The sequence below is a fragment of the Rhinoraja longicauda genome, chromosome 4 (assembly GCF_053455715.1).
Source record: "Rhinoraja longicauda isolate Sanriku21f chromosome 4, sRhiLon1.1, whole genome shotgun sequence".
Lineage (NCBI taxonomy): Eukaryota > Metazoa > Chordata > Chondrichthyes > Rajiformes > Arhynchobatidae > Rhinoraja > Rhinoraja longicauda.
Genome location: NC_135956.1, coordinates 22,554,913 through 22,569,498, shown reverse-complemented (window position 1 = coordinate 22,569,498; position 14,586 = coordinate 22,554,913). Strand labels below are relative to the sequence as shown.

Genomic DNA, 14,586 nt, shown 5'->3' with positions numbered 1-14,586 from the left:
GGAATATCATTAAGAGGAAAGAGAGCACTGGTGGGCTTACTAACCGCAAAGGGACTGGCAGGCCAAGGAAGACCTCCACAGCTGATGACAGAAGAATTATCTCTATAATAAAGAATAATCCCCAAACACCTTTCCGACAGATCAGAAACACTCTTCAGGAGTCAGGTATGGATTTGTCAATGACCACTGTCTGCAGAGGTCTTCATGAACAGAAATACAGAGGCTACACTGCAAGATGCAAACTACTGGTTTGCCGCAAAAAAATGGATGGCAAGGTTGCAGTTTGCCAAGAAGTACTTAAAAGAGCAACCCAGTTCTGGAAAAAGGTCTTGTGGACCGATGAGATGAAGATTATATTATATCAAAGTGATGGCAAGAGCAAAGTATGGAGGAGAGAAGGAACTGCCCAAGATCCAAAGCATACCACCTGCGAAACACAGTGGTGGGGGTGTTATGGCCTTGGCATGTATGGCTGCTGAAGGTACTGGCTCACTTATCTTCATTGATGATACAACTGCTGATGGTCAGAGCATAATGAATTCTGAAGTGTATAGGCACATCCTATCTGCTCAAGTTCAAACAAAATGCCTCAAAAAACATTGCCTGGCAGTTAATTCTACAGCAAGACAATGATCCCAAACATACTGCTAAAGCAACAAAGGAGTTTTTCAAAGCTAAAAAATGGTAAATTCATGAGTGGCCAAGTCAATCACCCGATCCAAACCCAATTGAGCATGCCTTTTATATGCTGAAGAGCAAACTCCTCGTATGTTCCAAAACATACTTGGCTAATAAAGTATGATTGTGAGTGAGATTGTGAAACTGAAGGGGACTAGCCCCCAAAACAAGCATAAGCTAAAGATGGCTGCAATACGGGCCTGGCAGAGCATCACCAGAGAAGACACCCAGCAACTGGTGATGTCCATGAATCGCAGACTTCAAGCAGTCATTGCATGCAAAGGATATGCAACAAAATACTAAACATGACTACTTTCATTGGCATGACATTGCTGTGTCCCAAACATTATGGTGCCCTGAAATGTATAAACTATGTATAGACTATGTATAAACACTGCTGTAATTTCTACCTGGTGAAACTAAAATGTATAAAGATGGCCTTTATTAAATTCTGACAATGTGCACTTTAATCGCATGTGATTTTTTTCTATTACAAATCTCAAATTGCAGAGTACAGAGGCAAATAAATAAATGATGGGTCTTTATCCCAAACATTATGGAGGGCACTGTAATATCTCTATTGTAAAAAACACATAACTGGCATGAGTGTTTCAGCATTTGGAGTATGCCAAGTTGGTGCATTCAAGTATTATGGCACATAACTGTAGATTATTCCACTTCTAAACAATTCAAATATAAGGTCAGATCTTCAAAAGAAAATCTATAGAGTTTAGAAGTTTTGTAAAAACAGTAAGAAAAAATGATATACACTGTCGATAAGCGATAAAAAATGTTTTGAAGAATTATTTGTGAAGCATTGAAGAACTCAATACGATGTTTAACTCAGTGAAAGCAGAACACCTTTACAAAGTAAGCATTTCTACAACTAGAATAAAAGATAATGTGTTATCTCATTCTGCTCACTTTTGGACTAATCTCTCCATGTTACTGAGAGCAAGTTTATCACTTGCTCTCATGGATTTGCTCATACCTTATAACCCACTGTCAAGCTGCAGGGAAGAAAGGGCTGTTCTCTTCCTGATTTTCCTGGGAGTATGACGTATGGAATAGCTGGCACAACCTTCTTACCTTCCATCTCACTGAATATGTAATGAAGTAGAGACATAGTACATTTATCTATAACCATCTAAGTCTAATTCTAAAAGTAGAATTTGGCACTTGTTGCAGGGTGTTACTGGAGTAATTGTTGTAATCTTGTAATCTGATGTAGTGCAATGATACAGCCCTTACATCCATCAAGATTCTTTTGAAGGATTAATTATTAACAAAATCTTCCTATAACTGTGCTGTGCATTATGGAAATAATGGTTTATGTGAGGCAACATTTTCTATCTTACTACCAAGCAAGCTACACACAACTTTGAAGGCCCTATACAGTCATCATGGCAGAAGGCTCCACACCCTTTACACATAATCATGGCTTTAAGTCTACAAGAGCATTTCAATTCCAGTTCTGCAGTATTGTTGTTAGAAAACCTGTGAGCTAGAATGGAAGTGTTCTGATTAGATAAACCAATGGCATCATTTCCGCTACTTCCCAGAAAACTTCCAATTGACTGTTTAATAACAGAAGCAGCTTGCTTCAAATTGGTGCCACTGAAATGTATGGTAGAATAATTTCCATAGAGTTGCTGCTGCTGAACAAGTTTCTGAGCGGTAAGGTGTGAGGCTGGCTTAGGAGACTCGGTTGGCAGATGAGAAGAAAAATCAGATTCATTTACTAATTTACCAAAAAAGACATCCATTGTTGGTCCAAAAATCTTTATGTGTTCTTTTGTTTCATCATGATCATTTGAAATATCCTTGACATCCAGTGCACAGCTTTTGCTAAAGGCATCATCACCAGAGAACTGCTCCATTTTGATACCACTAGTATTATTAGCATGTAAATTTAGTCTTTTATTGGTTTCTATGGTAACTATTCCTCTGTTTTGATCAGATGGTGCTTCACACTCGCTAAATGAATTAAGATGCTTTACAGCATTATTTGGGACAGTTTGTATTGCTCTGCAACTGATATCAGTTTGCTTAATTTTAAGACTGCTTGAGCAAACAGTTTCTGTGCTTTCCATTTCAGTGTCCACTGAAGTATCTTCTTGTGCTATAGTGTTAAATGCTGTGCTGCTTCGCTCTAGAGATCGGTTGTATGTAAATGCATTTGTGGTGGCATAGCCCAGAGTGGCTGGTGGAATTGTACGCAGTGAGGTTTCTGCTTCAGCTAATCCTCTCAAAGTAATAGACTTTTGATGAGTGTGCTGTTTCTGTGAGGTAGGGGCTGTGATAATAAAGCTGTTGTTGTTACTGGTTGTTGACAAATTCTGCTCAAAACCACATGCAGGCAATGGTCTCTTGTGCTCTTTAAACTCTGGACTTTTAATGATTTTGTTCTGAATGAAAGTCTTATTAATCCATTCTTGCTTAAATACTGTTTGCCGTTGCCCTGATTGATCCTGATCCATACTGACTGGAGTTTGTGACCACATTTCAACTCCTACAGAAGTGAACTGTTTTGCTTGCTTTAATCTACTTTGTGACTGTTCCTCTATTGACTTAGCCTGCTTCTTACTTACTGGCGTGTCATGAGTGTTGCATTGAATTTCCCATACTGTTCCCCAAGTCTGCCCCTTTGAGGCCTGAGAAAGAGAGTGAGGAATGTTAATAGTGACATCCCTCTCAGCTGCAGACCCTTTTGATTCACCAGAACTTCGAGAGGGCAAAGGAAGCCTATTAATCTCAAGCCTTGTGCCTGACCGTAGCTGAGGCAACACTTTCTCCAGAGGCAAGTTACCTTGCAGCAACTGTGTCACAAGAGGGTTGTTGGCTTCCACTGATGAGAGATGACGATTTGTGCTTCCAGGAGCAGGAACCCTTTCTCGATTTTGCACAGTTGATAATCTGAATGCCTGAGATTGACTTGCACCAAACACTATTTTGGAGCTTGTTGTTTGCAAGTTGCCCACTAATGGATTGATTTTGGGATGATTGGCAATTTCTATTGCTTCATTTTTTACCAGGTGCTCCCCCCGATTAGTTTCAGAGTCATTTGTGCTGGACAAATCTTTTTCCTTTTCCCTGGATGGGTCAGCTCCTGGCTCAGCAAAAGTGTTAACAGATTCGAAATTTATTTGTTTGATGTCTTTAGATTCATGAGGATTGGTATAACTATCCAATTTGTCACTCTTCACTCTACCTTCATCATACTTATTATAGTTATTATCTAAACTGTGGCTTTTGCCACTGTACCCCACCAGCTCATTGTTACTTTGACTTTCATCAGCATGGTAGCTTGATTTACTTTGGTTTGAGATGTTTTGCTCATGGTTATTATGAATCACTTCATCAAAATCTTTTGAGGTTTTCCCTGAAAAACAGTGATTTTCAAGATCAGTAAACTCAAATTGTGGATCTGAAGTGCCTGTCGTTTCATACGGAAGTGGAGATGCTAGTGAGGCTTCAGCAGGAAGTAGTAGACCATCATTCTCTTGTTCTGTTATCACTTTAGAATCATTGTTTCTGCCACTGTACACTGATTGACTTTCACTGTCGGGTTTGGCACAGTTACGAACTAATTCCTGAGATTGTATATGAGAGTTCAAGGCATTTTCTGCTTTAACCATTTCAGTCTGCGGATCCATATCTAAATTTGACAAGTAAGCTCCTGATGCTTTATGTAAATTGACTGCTGTGTAACCAACCTCAGCATTAGAGGTCCCTTCTGTACCAATTAGAGGTTTCAAAGAGCTCGACAGCTGGGCACGTGGAGTACCAATTTCTATCTTGTTTATTATTGTAGATCCTAGTGATTGATCTGCTGAATTTGATTTGGTTGTAATGTTGAAATTGGTTGACATGTGGTTATTGCTGGCAGAGTTCAAAATAATGGCTGTATTGAAATTCAAAACGCCTGTACTGGCAACAGAGTTGGATGATATGGGGTTAACTGCAGGGGAATTCTCAAAGGCATCTTCATTGCTATCGGCTACATTTTCATTATTGCTTAAAGTCACTATGTCTTCGCCATTGCTTGGAGAAGACATTTTATCAGAAGAAACATCGCTGGTACTCTGCGTTGCCAAGACACCATGGTCAGGAAAACATTGCATGGATGTGTTAAGTACAGTCTGTGTTTTGGAAGCTCCACCTTCAGAAGATAGCAAATGTTTACTATTAATAGAACCACTAGAACCTGATACAGTAATTTCATAAGTGCAGTTTGGCTTTGTGCTGCTGGCAGCACTGCTTGATATGACATCCCCATCAGCAGAGCTTGGCATTGCACTTCCATCAGCAGGCCTTGGCATAGAAGCTCTGTTAGCACAATTCTGTTTGCTAGAGTGAGGATGCTTTTCTTCAACACTGGAGTTGGGCACAATAATATTGTCAGTAAAGATGGCTGTAACAAGGCCCACTGAATTTGGTACTGCAATATCACCAGTGCAGTCTAGCCTTGTAGCATTTTTTACACAGCTCGACGCTGGTGTGTGAGGAATGTTTGGCACGGTAGCAATATCAGAGGAGTAATGAATATCACTATTGATGGTATAATCTGACACACTGACATTGTCATCAACTTTGAGTGCTGGAGTAGTTTCAGTACAACACTTTGATGAAGTGTTGTTATCTACTTTAACAACCTCTTCACTCTTTGTGACATTGGCATCCTGTACATCTCCTACTGTGACCGTGCCTTGTTTACAGGAGATTTGCTCATCTAATTGCAGTAATTGTGTTCTAGCCTGATGTTTGGCAAGTAACTTTGCTTTTGTTTGTGCTTTAATGTCTGCCAGTGTTCTGGTCTGCCCTCCGGTTGCTCCTGTGATGCTGATCCCTCCATCTCCCACTGGGCCAGCTGCGGCTGCTGCTGCCGCCGCCTCCCTCTGAGCTCGAGCCTGCTGTGCTCGGGCCTTGATGTCCGCAAGGGTCCTAGCGCCGGTGTTCCTTCCCCCACCCAGTGCCAGACTGGATGATGACTTTGGACAAATCTGGTAGGATGGCTGACTCTGGACAACAAAAGGAAGTTTGATCCTTGACAAGTGAATCTGTCAAAAAGAAAAACACCACGATTAGACCTATGCAAATATTCTGACAAATTGGAATAGATCTATACATTGCATCGTTTGCATCAGAATATTGATTCAAAGCTATATTGGCTTTGCACAATGGGACTGGATCAAGGGCGGTGCTAGTTGTGGTAGTGTTACCCTTAAGAGTCAGTTGGGAATGGGTATTTACCGAGTTGGAGCTCAGCAAATGCTGTTCTTGTAACCGCTGTTAATTAATATCCCAGTGTACAAGGATGTTGCCAGGACTAGAGGGTCTGTGGTGTAGGGGGAGGTTGAGTAAGCTGGGACTCTATACTTTGGAGCGCAGGAGGATGAGGGGTGTACTGATAGAGGTGTATAAAATCATGAGAGGAATAGATCGGGTAGATGCACAGAATCTTTTGCTCAGAGTGGGGGAATCGAGGACCAGAGGACATAAGTTTAAGGTGAAGGGGAAAAGATTTAATTGGAATCCGAGGAGTAACTTTTTCACACAAAGGGTGGTGGGTGTATGGAACAATCTGCCAGAGGAGGTAGTTGAGGCTGGGACTATCCCAACATTTAAGAAACAGTTAGACAGGTACATGGATAGGACAAGTTTGGAGGGATATGGACCAAACGCAGGCAGTTGGGACTAGTGTAGCTGGGACATGTTGGCTGGTGTGGGCAAGTTGGGCCAAAGGGCCTATTTCTATACTGTATCATTCTATGACTCTACTCTACCAACCAATTTTGGTGTCATCTACAAATTAACTAATAATGATAATTACATTGTCATCCAAATTATTGATGGATATAAAACACAGCAGGGGACCCAGCACTGATCCCTGTTCCATGCCACTGGTCACAGGCCTCCAATCAGATGGTTCGAAGGGTTCCAATTCTGGCTCGAAGGGCCGAATGGTCTACCCCTGCACCTATTTTTCTATGCTTCTATGGTTTTCAAAAAACCCTTCACAACTACCCTTTGATTCTGTCCTCCAAGCCAAGTTTAAATCCAATTGGCTAGTGCACCTTGGATTCTATGTGATCTAAGATGGGTAAAATGAAATTAAATGTTTAAAGAAGGATTAAGATTGTAGAATTAGGGCAGACCAAGGTGTAAATGGGTGTCAAGAGTGCCATCACTACAATCTGGACAGGAAAATGGTGGAAAGTATAGAAATGCAGCAAGACAGCATATAGATCGAGAGTAACTTCAAACAACTGTTTCCTTTATGTACATGATATTAATGCAAAATGTCCACAAATAAACGTATTCTTCCATGGTCTTGTTCAGAAGTGAATGAACATTCTGGAGTAATTAAGGAGAGGGGTATAAAAGGTTAATTCACTGGTGGAATCCTCAGCATTAGTACTGGATTGGGTGAAATGGATAGGGGATTAGTCCCAGTGGGCTGACATGCAATTGAGCTGCTTCAGGTTACCCCTCAGATGAAAAATTTGAAAGCAAACCCACAAAGGTTGACACACATTTCCTCTTTACTATGCCTGTCAAATCAATATTCTCTAGGTGGGAGAAAGGAAAATCTGCTGTTTTGTGCTCTTGAATAATGTGGCTATATTACAAATAAAGGAGGGAAGCCAGATTGTTAATCAACAAGAGGGAAGGCGAAGAAAGTCTCTGGAAAGCACTGTCAAAGGTGAGAAAATTGCTTGGATTTAACATTGTAATGTTGAAATATTATCCTTTTCCTTCACAAGCTAAATAAGTTTTAAAACACATTTTAAAGTGATTTTAAAACATACTGTTTAAGAAGCTTGGGCTTCTCTACTAATCTGCGCATTTAATACCCAAGATAGGAAAGAATGCAGGAAGTGAAAGGCTGTGTAAGTTGCATGGGAAATCTCGAGTAAACAACAAACTGCGCAGGAAGATGAAACGGGTGCTTAAAGAAGTATGAACAGGGATGTAGGATGAAGATAATAAACATTTACAAAAAAACCTAGAAAGAGACCGAAAGTTAATCCTATAAAATCAAACAGCTGAGAAGCACAATGAATTATTTGTTAACAGTTGAAATCTCGTTGATAAACTGCGGTCTGAGCTGGTACTCAAGCAGTCCAGTGAGAAAAAGAATGAATTATTTCCTAACTCGATAAGACATGGCTAACATTTCATATTACTGAATAATATTTGAGGCATGGAGAAATTGTCATAGAGAAATGATTCCCAGATGATGCTCGCTGAAAAAGAACAATCTTTCCCCAAATCTCTTTGGCTGCGGTTTGAACTAAGTTGTGTGAAGGTGACAAATGGTGGGAGCCTCAGCTACAGAGCTGATCCATATTTGAGGTATAACAAAATGCTGGAGTAACTCAGTAGTATAAGAAAATAACTGCAGATGGTGGTACAAATCGATTTATTCACCAAATGCTGGAGTAACTCAGCAGGTCAGGCAGCATCTCGGGAGAGAAGGAATGGGTGACGTTTCGGGTCGAGACCCTTCTTCAGACTGAAGAAGGGTCTCGACCCGAAACGTCACCCATTCCTTCTCTCCCGAGATACTGCCTGACCTGCTGAGTTACTCCAGCATTTTGTGAATAAATCGAAATGCTGGAGTAACTCAGCAGGTCAGGTATCCAGCATTTTGTGATACCTTCGATTTGTACCAGCATCTGCAGTTATTTTCCTACACATATTTGAGGTATACATCTCATATATGACCTCTAATGACTTCAGCCTCAGTGGCTGATCAACTGACCACAGTCTTTACTGACATCTGTAATCTCTCAATTCAACAATCTTCTCATCCTATCAGCCTCAAAGAAACCTCCAACATTCCAGTCTCAAAGAAAAATAAAGTGACCTCTCTCAATGAGTGCCTCTCAGTGGTCCTTTTTCCAGTGAAAATTCTTTGCCTCTATTATTCCATTAGCAAAATTGATGTAGTCTTGTAAGTATTCATTTATCCTTCTTTTCGCCCTGCTCCCACTAACCTACGGCACTTCCCAGTCTTTATTTCACCTCTGGCTGAACCTCATTGTCGACAATCCATTCTTTGCAATCTCACCTGCTCCAATTTCAGCATGTTGGACTTCAATCCACAACTGTTTTTATGTCCTTATTTTATTTAGAAAGTTTAAAAAAAAATGTTTCTGAATGAAGTGATGATATGGGATCATTTTCCAATGTTCTCTCGAGTCTGGATCAGTTCCTGTGGACTGGAGGGTAGCTAATTTAACTCCACTTTTTAAGAAAGGAGGGAGAGAGAAAACAGGGAATTGTAGATCAGTTAGCCTTCCATCAGTAGTGGGGAAGATGCCTGAGTCGATTATTAGAGATGTTACAGCAGCGTATTTGGAAAGCCGTGACAGGATTGGTCAAAGTCAGCATGGATTTATGAAGGGGAAATCATGCTTGACTAATCTTTTGGAATTTTCTGAGGATGTAACAAGTAGAATGGATAAGGGAAAGCCAGTGGATGTGGTGTATCTGGACTTTCAAAAAGCCTTTGACAAGGTCCCACACAAGTGATTAGTGTGCAAAATTAGAGCATATGGTATGGGGGTAGGGTATTGACATGGATAGAGAACTGGTTGGCAGACAGGAAGCAAAGAGTAAGAATTAATGGGTCCTTTTGAGAATGGCAGGCAGTGACTAGTGGGGTGTCGCAAGGCTCGGTGCTGGGACCCCAGTAATTTACAATATATATTAATGATTTAGATGAGGGAATTAAATGTGACATCTCCAAGTTTGCGGATGACACAAAGCTGGGTGACAGCGTGAGCTGTGATAAGGATGCTGTGAGGCTGCAAGGTGACTTGGATAGGTTGGGTGAGTGGGCAGATGCATGGCAGATGCAGTATAATGTGGATAAATGTGAAGTTATCCACTTTGGTGGCAAGAACAGGAAGGCAGAAATGCTGGAGTAACTCAGCGGGTCAGGCAGCAGATTAGGAAAAGGGGAGGTGCAATGAGGCAGATTATTATCTGAATGGTAGACACAAAATGCTGGAGTACCTCAGTGGGTCAGGCAGCAGATTAGGAAAAGGGGAGGTGCAATGAGACCTGGGTGTGCTTGTACATCAGTCACTGAAAGTAAGCATGCAGGTACAGCAGTCAGTGAAGAAAGCTAATGGCATGTTGGCCTTTATTGCGAGAGGATTTGAGTTTAGGAGCAAGGAGGTCCTACAGCAGTTGTGCAGGGCCATGGAGAGACCGCACCTGGAGTATTGTGTGCAATTTTGGTCTCCTAATTTGAGGAAGGACATTATTGCTATTGAGGGAGAGCAGTGTAGGTTCACCAGGTTAATTCCCGGGATGGCGGGACTGACATATGATGAAAGAATGGGTCGACTGGGCTTGTATTCAATGGAATATGGAAGGATGAGAGGGGATCTTATAGAAACATATACAATTCTTAAAGAATTGGACAGGCTTGATGCAGGAAAAATGTTCTCGATGTTGGGGGAGTTCAGAACCAGGGGTCACTGTTTAAGAATAAAGGGTAGGCCGTTTAGGACTGAGATAAGGAAAAACTTCTTCACTCATAGAATTGTGAATCTGTGGAATTCTCTGCCACAGAAGGCAGTGGAGGCCAATTCACTGAATGTTTTCAGGAGAGAGTTAGATTTAGCTCAGGGCTAAAGGAATCAAGGGATATGGGGAAAAAGCAGGAACGGTGTACTGATTTTAGATGATCCGCCATGATCATATTGAATGGCGGTGCTGCTCGAAGGGCTGAATGGCCTACTCCTGCACCTATTTTTCTATGTTTCTATGTTTCTAGGGCTTCAGAGATATTTTTTAAAAAACAACAGTGTTGATAGCTGTGCTGCATGACAAAGGTTTTAAGAGAAATTCCAGTGCACCATTTAAAGCATTGCTCCATTAAAGCCTTGACACTGTAGATTGGAAGCATTTGGGTTGCAGGTTCATCCCCCAATATTGAATAAGATTATTACTGCCAATTCCACAATCACCAACATTCATCACTGACCACAAACTCCACAAAAATACTTTGGGTGTATGAGCAGGAGAGAGCTGGGATATTCTGAAGAGAGTGACCCTTCAAAGCCAAATCATTAAAGCTGTGTCTGTGTTACTTTACATTATTGGTTGTAGAAATGTCTCAATACATTGTGACTGTTTGTTGCTAATGTTATGAGTTTTGAAATTGTTGCTGCTGTTCCCTGCTCCCAGCAACAAACTTTATTAAAACATATTAAATTCTACTAAAAGGCCACCAGCTAAAATTTTCAAATATTAAACTGAAATAACCAGAAACCAGCATATGTGGCAGTGAGGACATGTGACAGACAACGCTTTGATTAAGTCTCTGTCCGATGATACGGCACAATTTTGTGTTTGCCCATTACAGTCTTCAAATATTTTGCACTCCGCATCGTAAACTACAGGAAAATTCACACTGGGTAACAAGTGCACTTTAAGTATTTTCTTGGATTAAGTAATCTTAATCAGGGATGCTTTCCTGTCCACATATTAAACAAAACCAGCAAGAGGTTAACTAACATCTTTACTACAGAATTATCATATAAATCTAGGAATTTGGTTCCTAGATGCTGGAAATCTGACATAGAAACAGCAACACTCAGCCTGTCAGGCAGCGTCTGTGGAGAGAGAAGCTATTAATGTTTCAGGCCCTAGGAAACCTAATCTGAGTGTCATTTTGATGAAGGAGCCTGAAACACTACATGGGAACTTTCTTCAATAAAGAATCCAATAATGTGGTACAGATAAAATACTGTGTATTCCATTGATGATTTGGAGTTTTTGGACATGTTTATGATTCACTACGCCAAATTTTAATATCTATTTTAATGCAAAAATATAACATTTCAGATAAACTACTCGGGCAATGATACAAAATTCAAAAAAGACACAAAATGCTGGAGTAAATCAGTGGGTCAGGCAGCATCTCTGGAAGACATGGATCGGCGACTTTTCGGATGGGGACCATTCTTCAGACTAAAGAAGGGTCACCTGTACATGCCCTCCACAGATGCAGCTTGACCCACTGAGTTACAGAACTTTGTGTCTTTTTTAGTTAACCAGCACTTGCAGTTCTTGGTGTTTAGCAGTAAATCAAGGCAATTGAGCATAATGGCTAAAAAACAATTACTGTCTTCAGAAATGTATTATCATAGTTCACTCTACCACACCTTACTAGGCTCCTCTCCTCCATGTAACATACCTTGATTGGTGGAACCTTTGGCTCTTCTTTAGAAGATATTTCTATTTCACTTTGAGATCTGCTGGGCGGAATGGAAATAGACTGGACATTTTCAATTCTAGGTCTTTTCTCATGACAGATCTCTAGAACATGATGCTCTGGTGGTTTTCTCTTGTGGAACTCAAGGTCTTTATTATCTTTTCTAGATCCCTCAGAAGATAATGTTGGAGGGTCTGAATGTGTTGATGTCTGTGGTAGTGGCTGAGGGCTGTCCTGTAACATCCCGAGTTGGTTTTCAGATTCTGTGTTCTCAGTTTCAGAAGGCTCAGACAGTAAAGAGGCTTCAGAGCATGTCGAGGTGAGAGATTGTTGGGATGTGCATTGTGTATTCCCTCCTGGAGAGTTGTGATTATTGTTGATTGCCTCAAGCTCCTCACCATAACTGTCTTCTATGGTATGCTCTTCATTACTTGAATTAGTCGCTGGCTCACACATGTCACTATTCGATGCATCAAAGGAATCAGACAACTGAGAGGGTGTAGAAGTGGAGGTAAGCAGTTGGAAAGAAAGGCCAGATACCTCCAGGGAAGGTGCCTGTGAATCTACAATGCGCACAGATTGGGACTCAAACTCCTTGATACGTTGAGTAATTAGATCAGACTTCAAGTTATCTGGCAATACCACTTGTTCTGCTTTGTCAGGAGTAAGCAAACACGACTGATCAATATCAGACAGATTACATTGGAGAGGTTTGCTTTGATCATGACTTTCAGAAATATGCGGTTCAACTTCTTCTGCTATCTCTTCCTGAATAACAGATTCATCTGAGGTAATATCTGAGCACAAGGATATTGGCATATCCTCTTCCTTTGCAGTTTTGGATGGTTCTTTGGCTGGGGTTTGCTGTATGATGCATTGTGTTTGATGTAGATCTGAATAAGGCACAAGATTTATTTTGCTATCAAATTTACTATCAGATGTGCTCTGACAAGGCTCTGGTGAGATGCTTTGTGGTGAAAATGAAGAGCTGTCTTGATTTTCCGAAGAATGTTTTACTGATTCCAGCTTCATTGCTTCTTCTTGTGTTATTCCCAACCTGAATACAATAGAAGAGATGAATGTAATAATTGTAACAAAGAAGGCAACTTCCCTTTTACTGCTATTTTGAAATTAAAACAGAAGATTATTCATGTCAATAGTTTAGCAGAATATATTAATACAGTCCCCTCCATAATGTTTGGGTCAAAGACCCATCATTTATTTATTTGCTTCTGTACTCCACAAATTGAGATTTGGAATAGAAAAAATCACATGTGGTTAAAGTGCACATTGTCAGATTTTAATAAAGGCCACTTTTATACATTTTGGTTTCACCATGTAGAAATTACAGCTGTGTTTATACATAGTGCCCCCATTTCAGGGCACCATAATGTTTGGGACACATGGCTTCACAGGTGTTTGTAATTGCTCAGGTGTGTTTAAATGCCTCCTTAATGCAGGTATAAGAGAGCTCTCAGCACCTAGTCTTTACTCCAGTCTTTCCATTATCCTTGGAAACTTTTATTGCTGTTTATCAACATGAGTACCAAAGTTTTGCCAATGAAAGTCAAAGAAGCAATTATGAAACTGAGAAACAAGAATAAAACTGTTAGAGACATCAGCCAAACCTTAGGCTTACCAAAATCAACCGTTTGGAATATCATTAAGAAGAAAGAGAGCACTGGTGAGCTTACCAATCGCAAAGGGACTGGCAGGCCAAGGAAGACCTCCACAGCTGATGACAGAAGAATTCTCTCTATAATAAAGAAAAATCCCCAAACACCTGTCCGACAGATCAGAAACACTCTTCAGCAGTCAGGTGTGGATTTGTCAATGATCACTGTCTGCAGAAGAGTTCCTGAACAGAAATACAGAGGCTACACTGCAAGATGCAAACCACTGGTTACGCGCAAAAATAGTATGGCCAGGTTACAGTTTGCCAAGAAGTACTTAAACGAGCAACCTCACTTCTGGAAAAGGTCTTGTGGACAGATGGCACGAAGATTAACTTGTGATGGTAGGAGCAAAGTATGGAGGAGAAAAGGAACTGCCCAAGATCCAAAGCATACCACCTCATCTGTGAAACATGGTGGTGGGGGGTGTTATGGCCTGGGCATGTATGGCTGCTGAAGGCACTGGCTCACTTATCTTCATTGATGATACAACTGCTGATGGTAGTAGCATAATGAATTCTGAAATGTATAGACACATCCTATCTGCTCAAGTTCAAACAAATGCCTCAAAACTCATTGGCCAGAGCAAGACAATGATCCCAAACATACTGCTAAAGCAACAACGGAGTTTTTCAAACATGAACAATGGTAAATTCTTGAGTGGCCAAGTCAATCAAACCGATCTGAACCCAATTGAACCCATGCCTTTTATATGCTGAAGAGAAAACTGACGGGGACTAGCCCCCGAAACAAGCATAAGGTAAAGATGGCTGCAATACAGGCCTGGCAGAGCATCACCAGAGAAGACACCCAGCAACTGGTGATGTCCATGAATCGCAGACTTCAAGCAGTCATTGCATGCAAAGGATATGTAACAAAATACTAAACATGACTACTTTCATTTACATGACATTGCAGTGTCCCAAACATTATGGTGCTGCGAAATGGGGGACTATGTATAAACACTGCTGTAATTTCTACATGGTGAAACCAAAA

At 40.8% G+C, this 14,586-nt stretch overlaps 1 protein-coding gene across 2 annotated transcripts in view; it reads right to left on the bottom strand.

The window, feature by feature from the left end:
- Positions 1-1,239: 1,239 nt before the first annotated feature.
- LOC144593088 (putative Polycomb group protein ASXL3) overlaps positions 1,240-14,586 on the bottom strand; it is a 155,749-nt gene continuing 142,402 nt past the window's right edge. For both annotated transcript variants that reach the window (XM_078398528.1, XM_078398527.1), the window contains 2 exons: positions 11,900-12,974; positions 1,240-5,738 (listed from right to left, as the gene is read on the bottom strand). In XM_078398528.1, the coding sequence (XP_078254654.1) occupies positions 2,028-5,738; positions 11,900-12,974 (4,786 nt within the window). In that variant the 3' untranslated portion in view covers positions 1,240-2,027. The remainder of the gene's footprint in view (positions 5,739-11,899; positions 12,975-14,586) is intronic.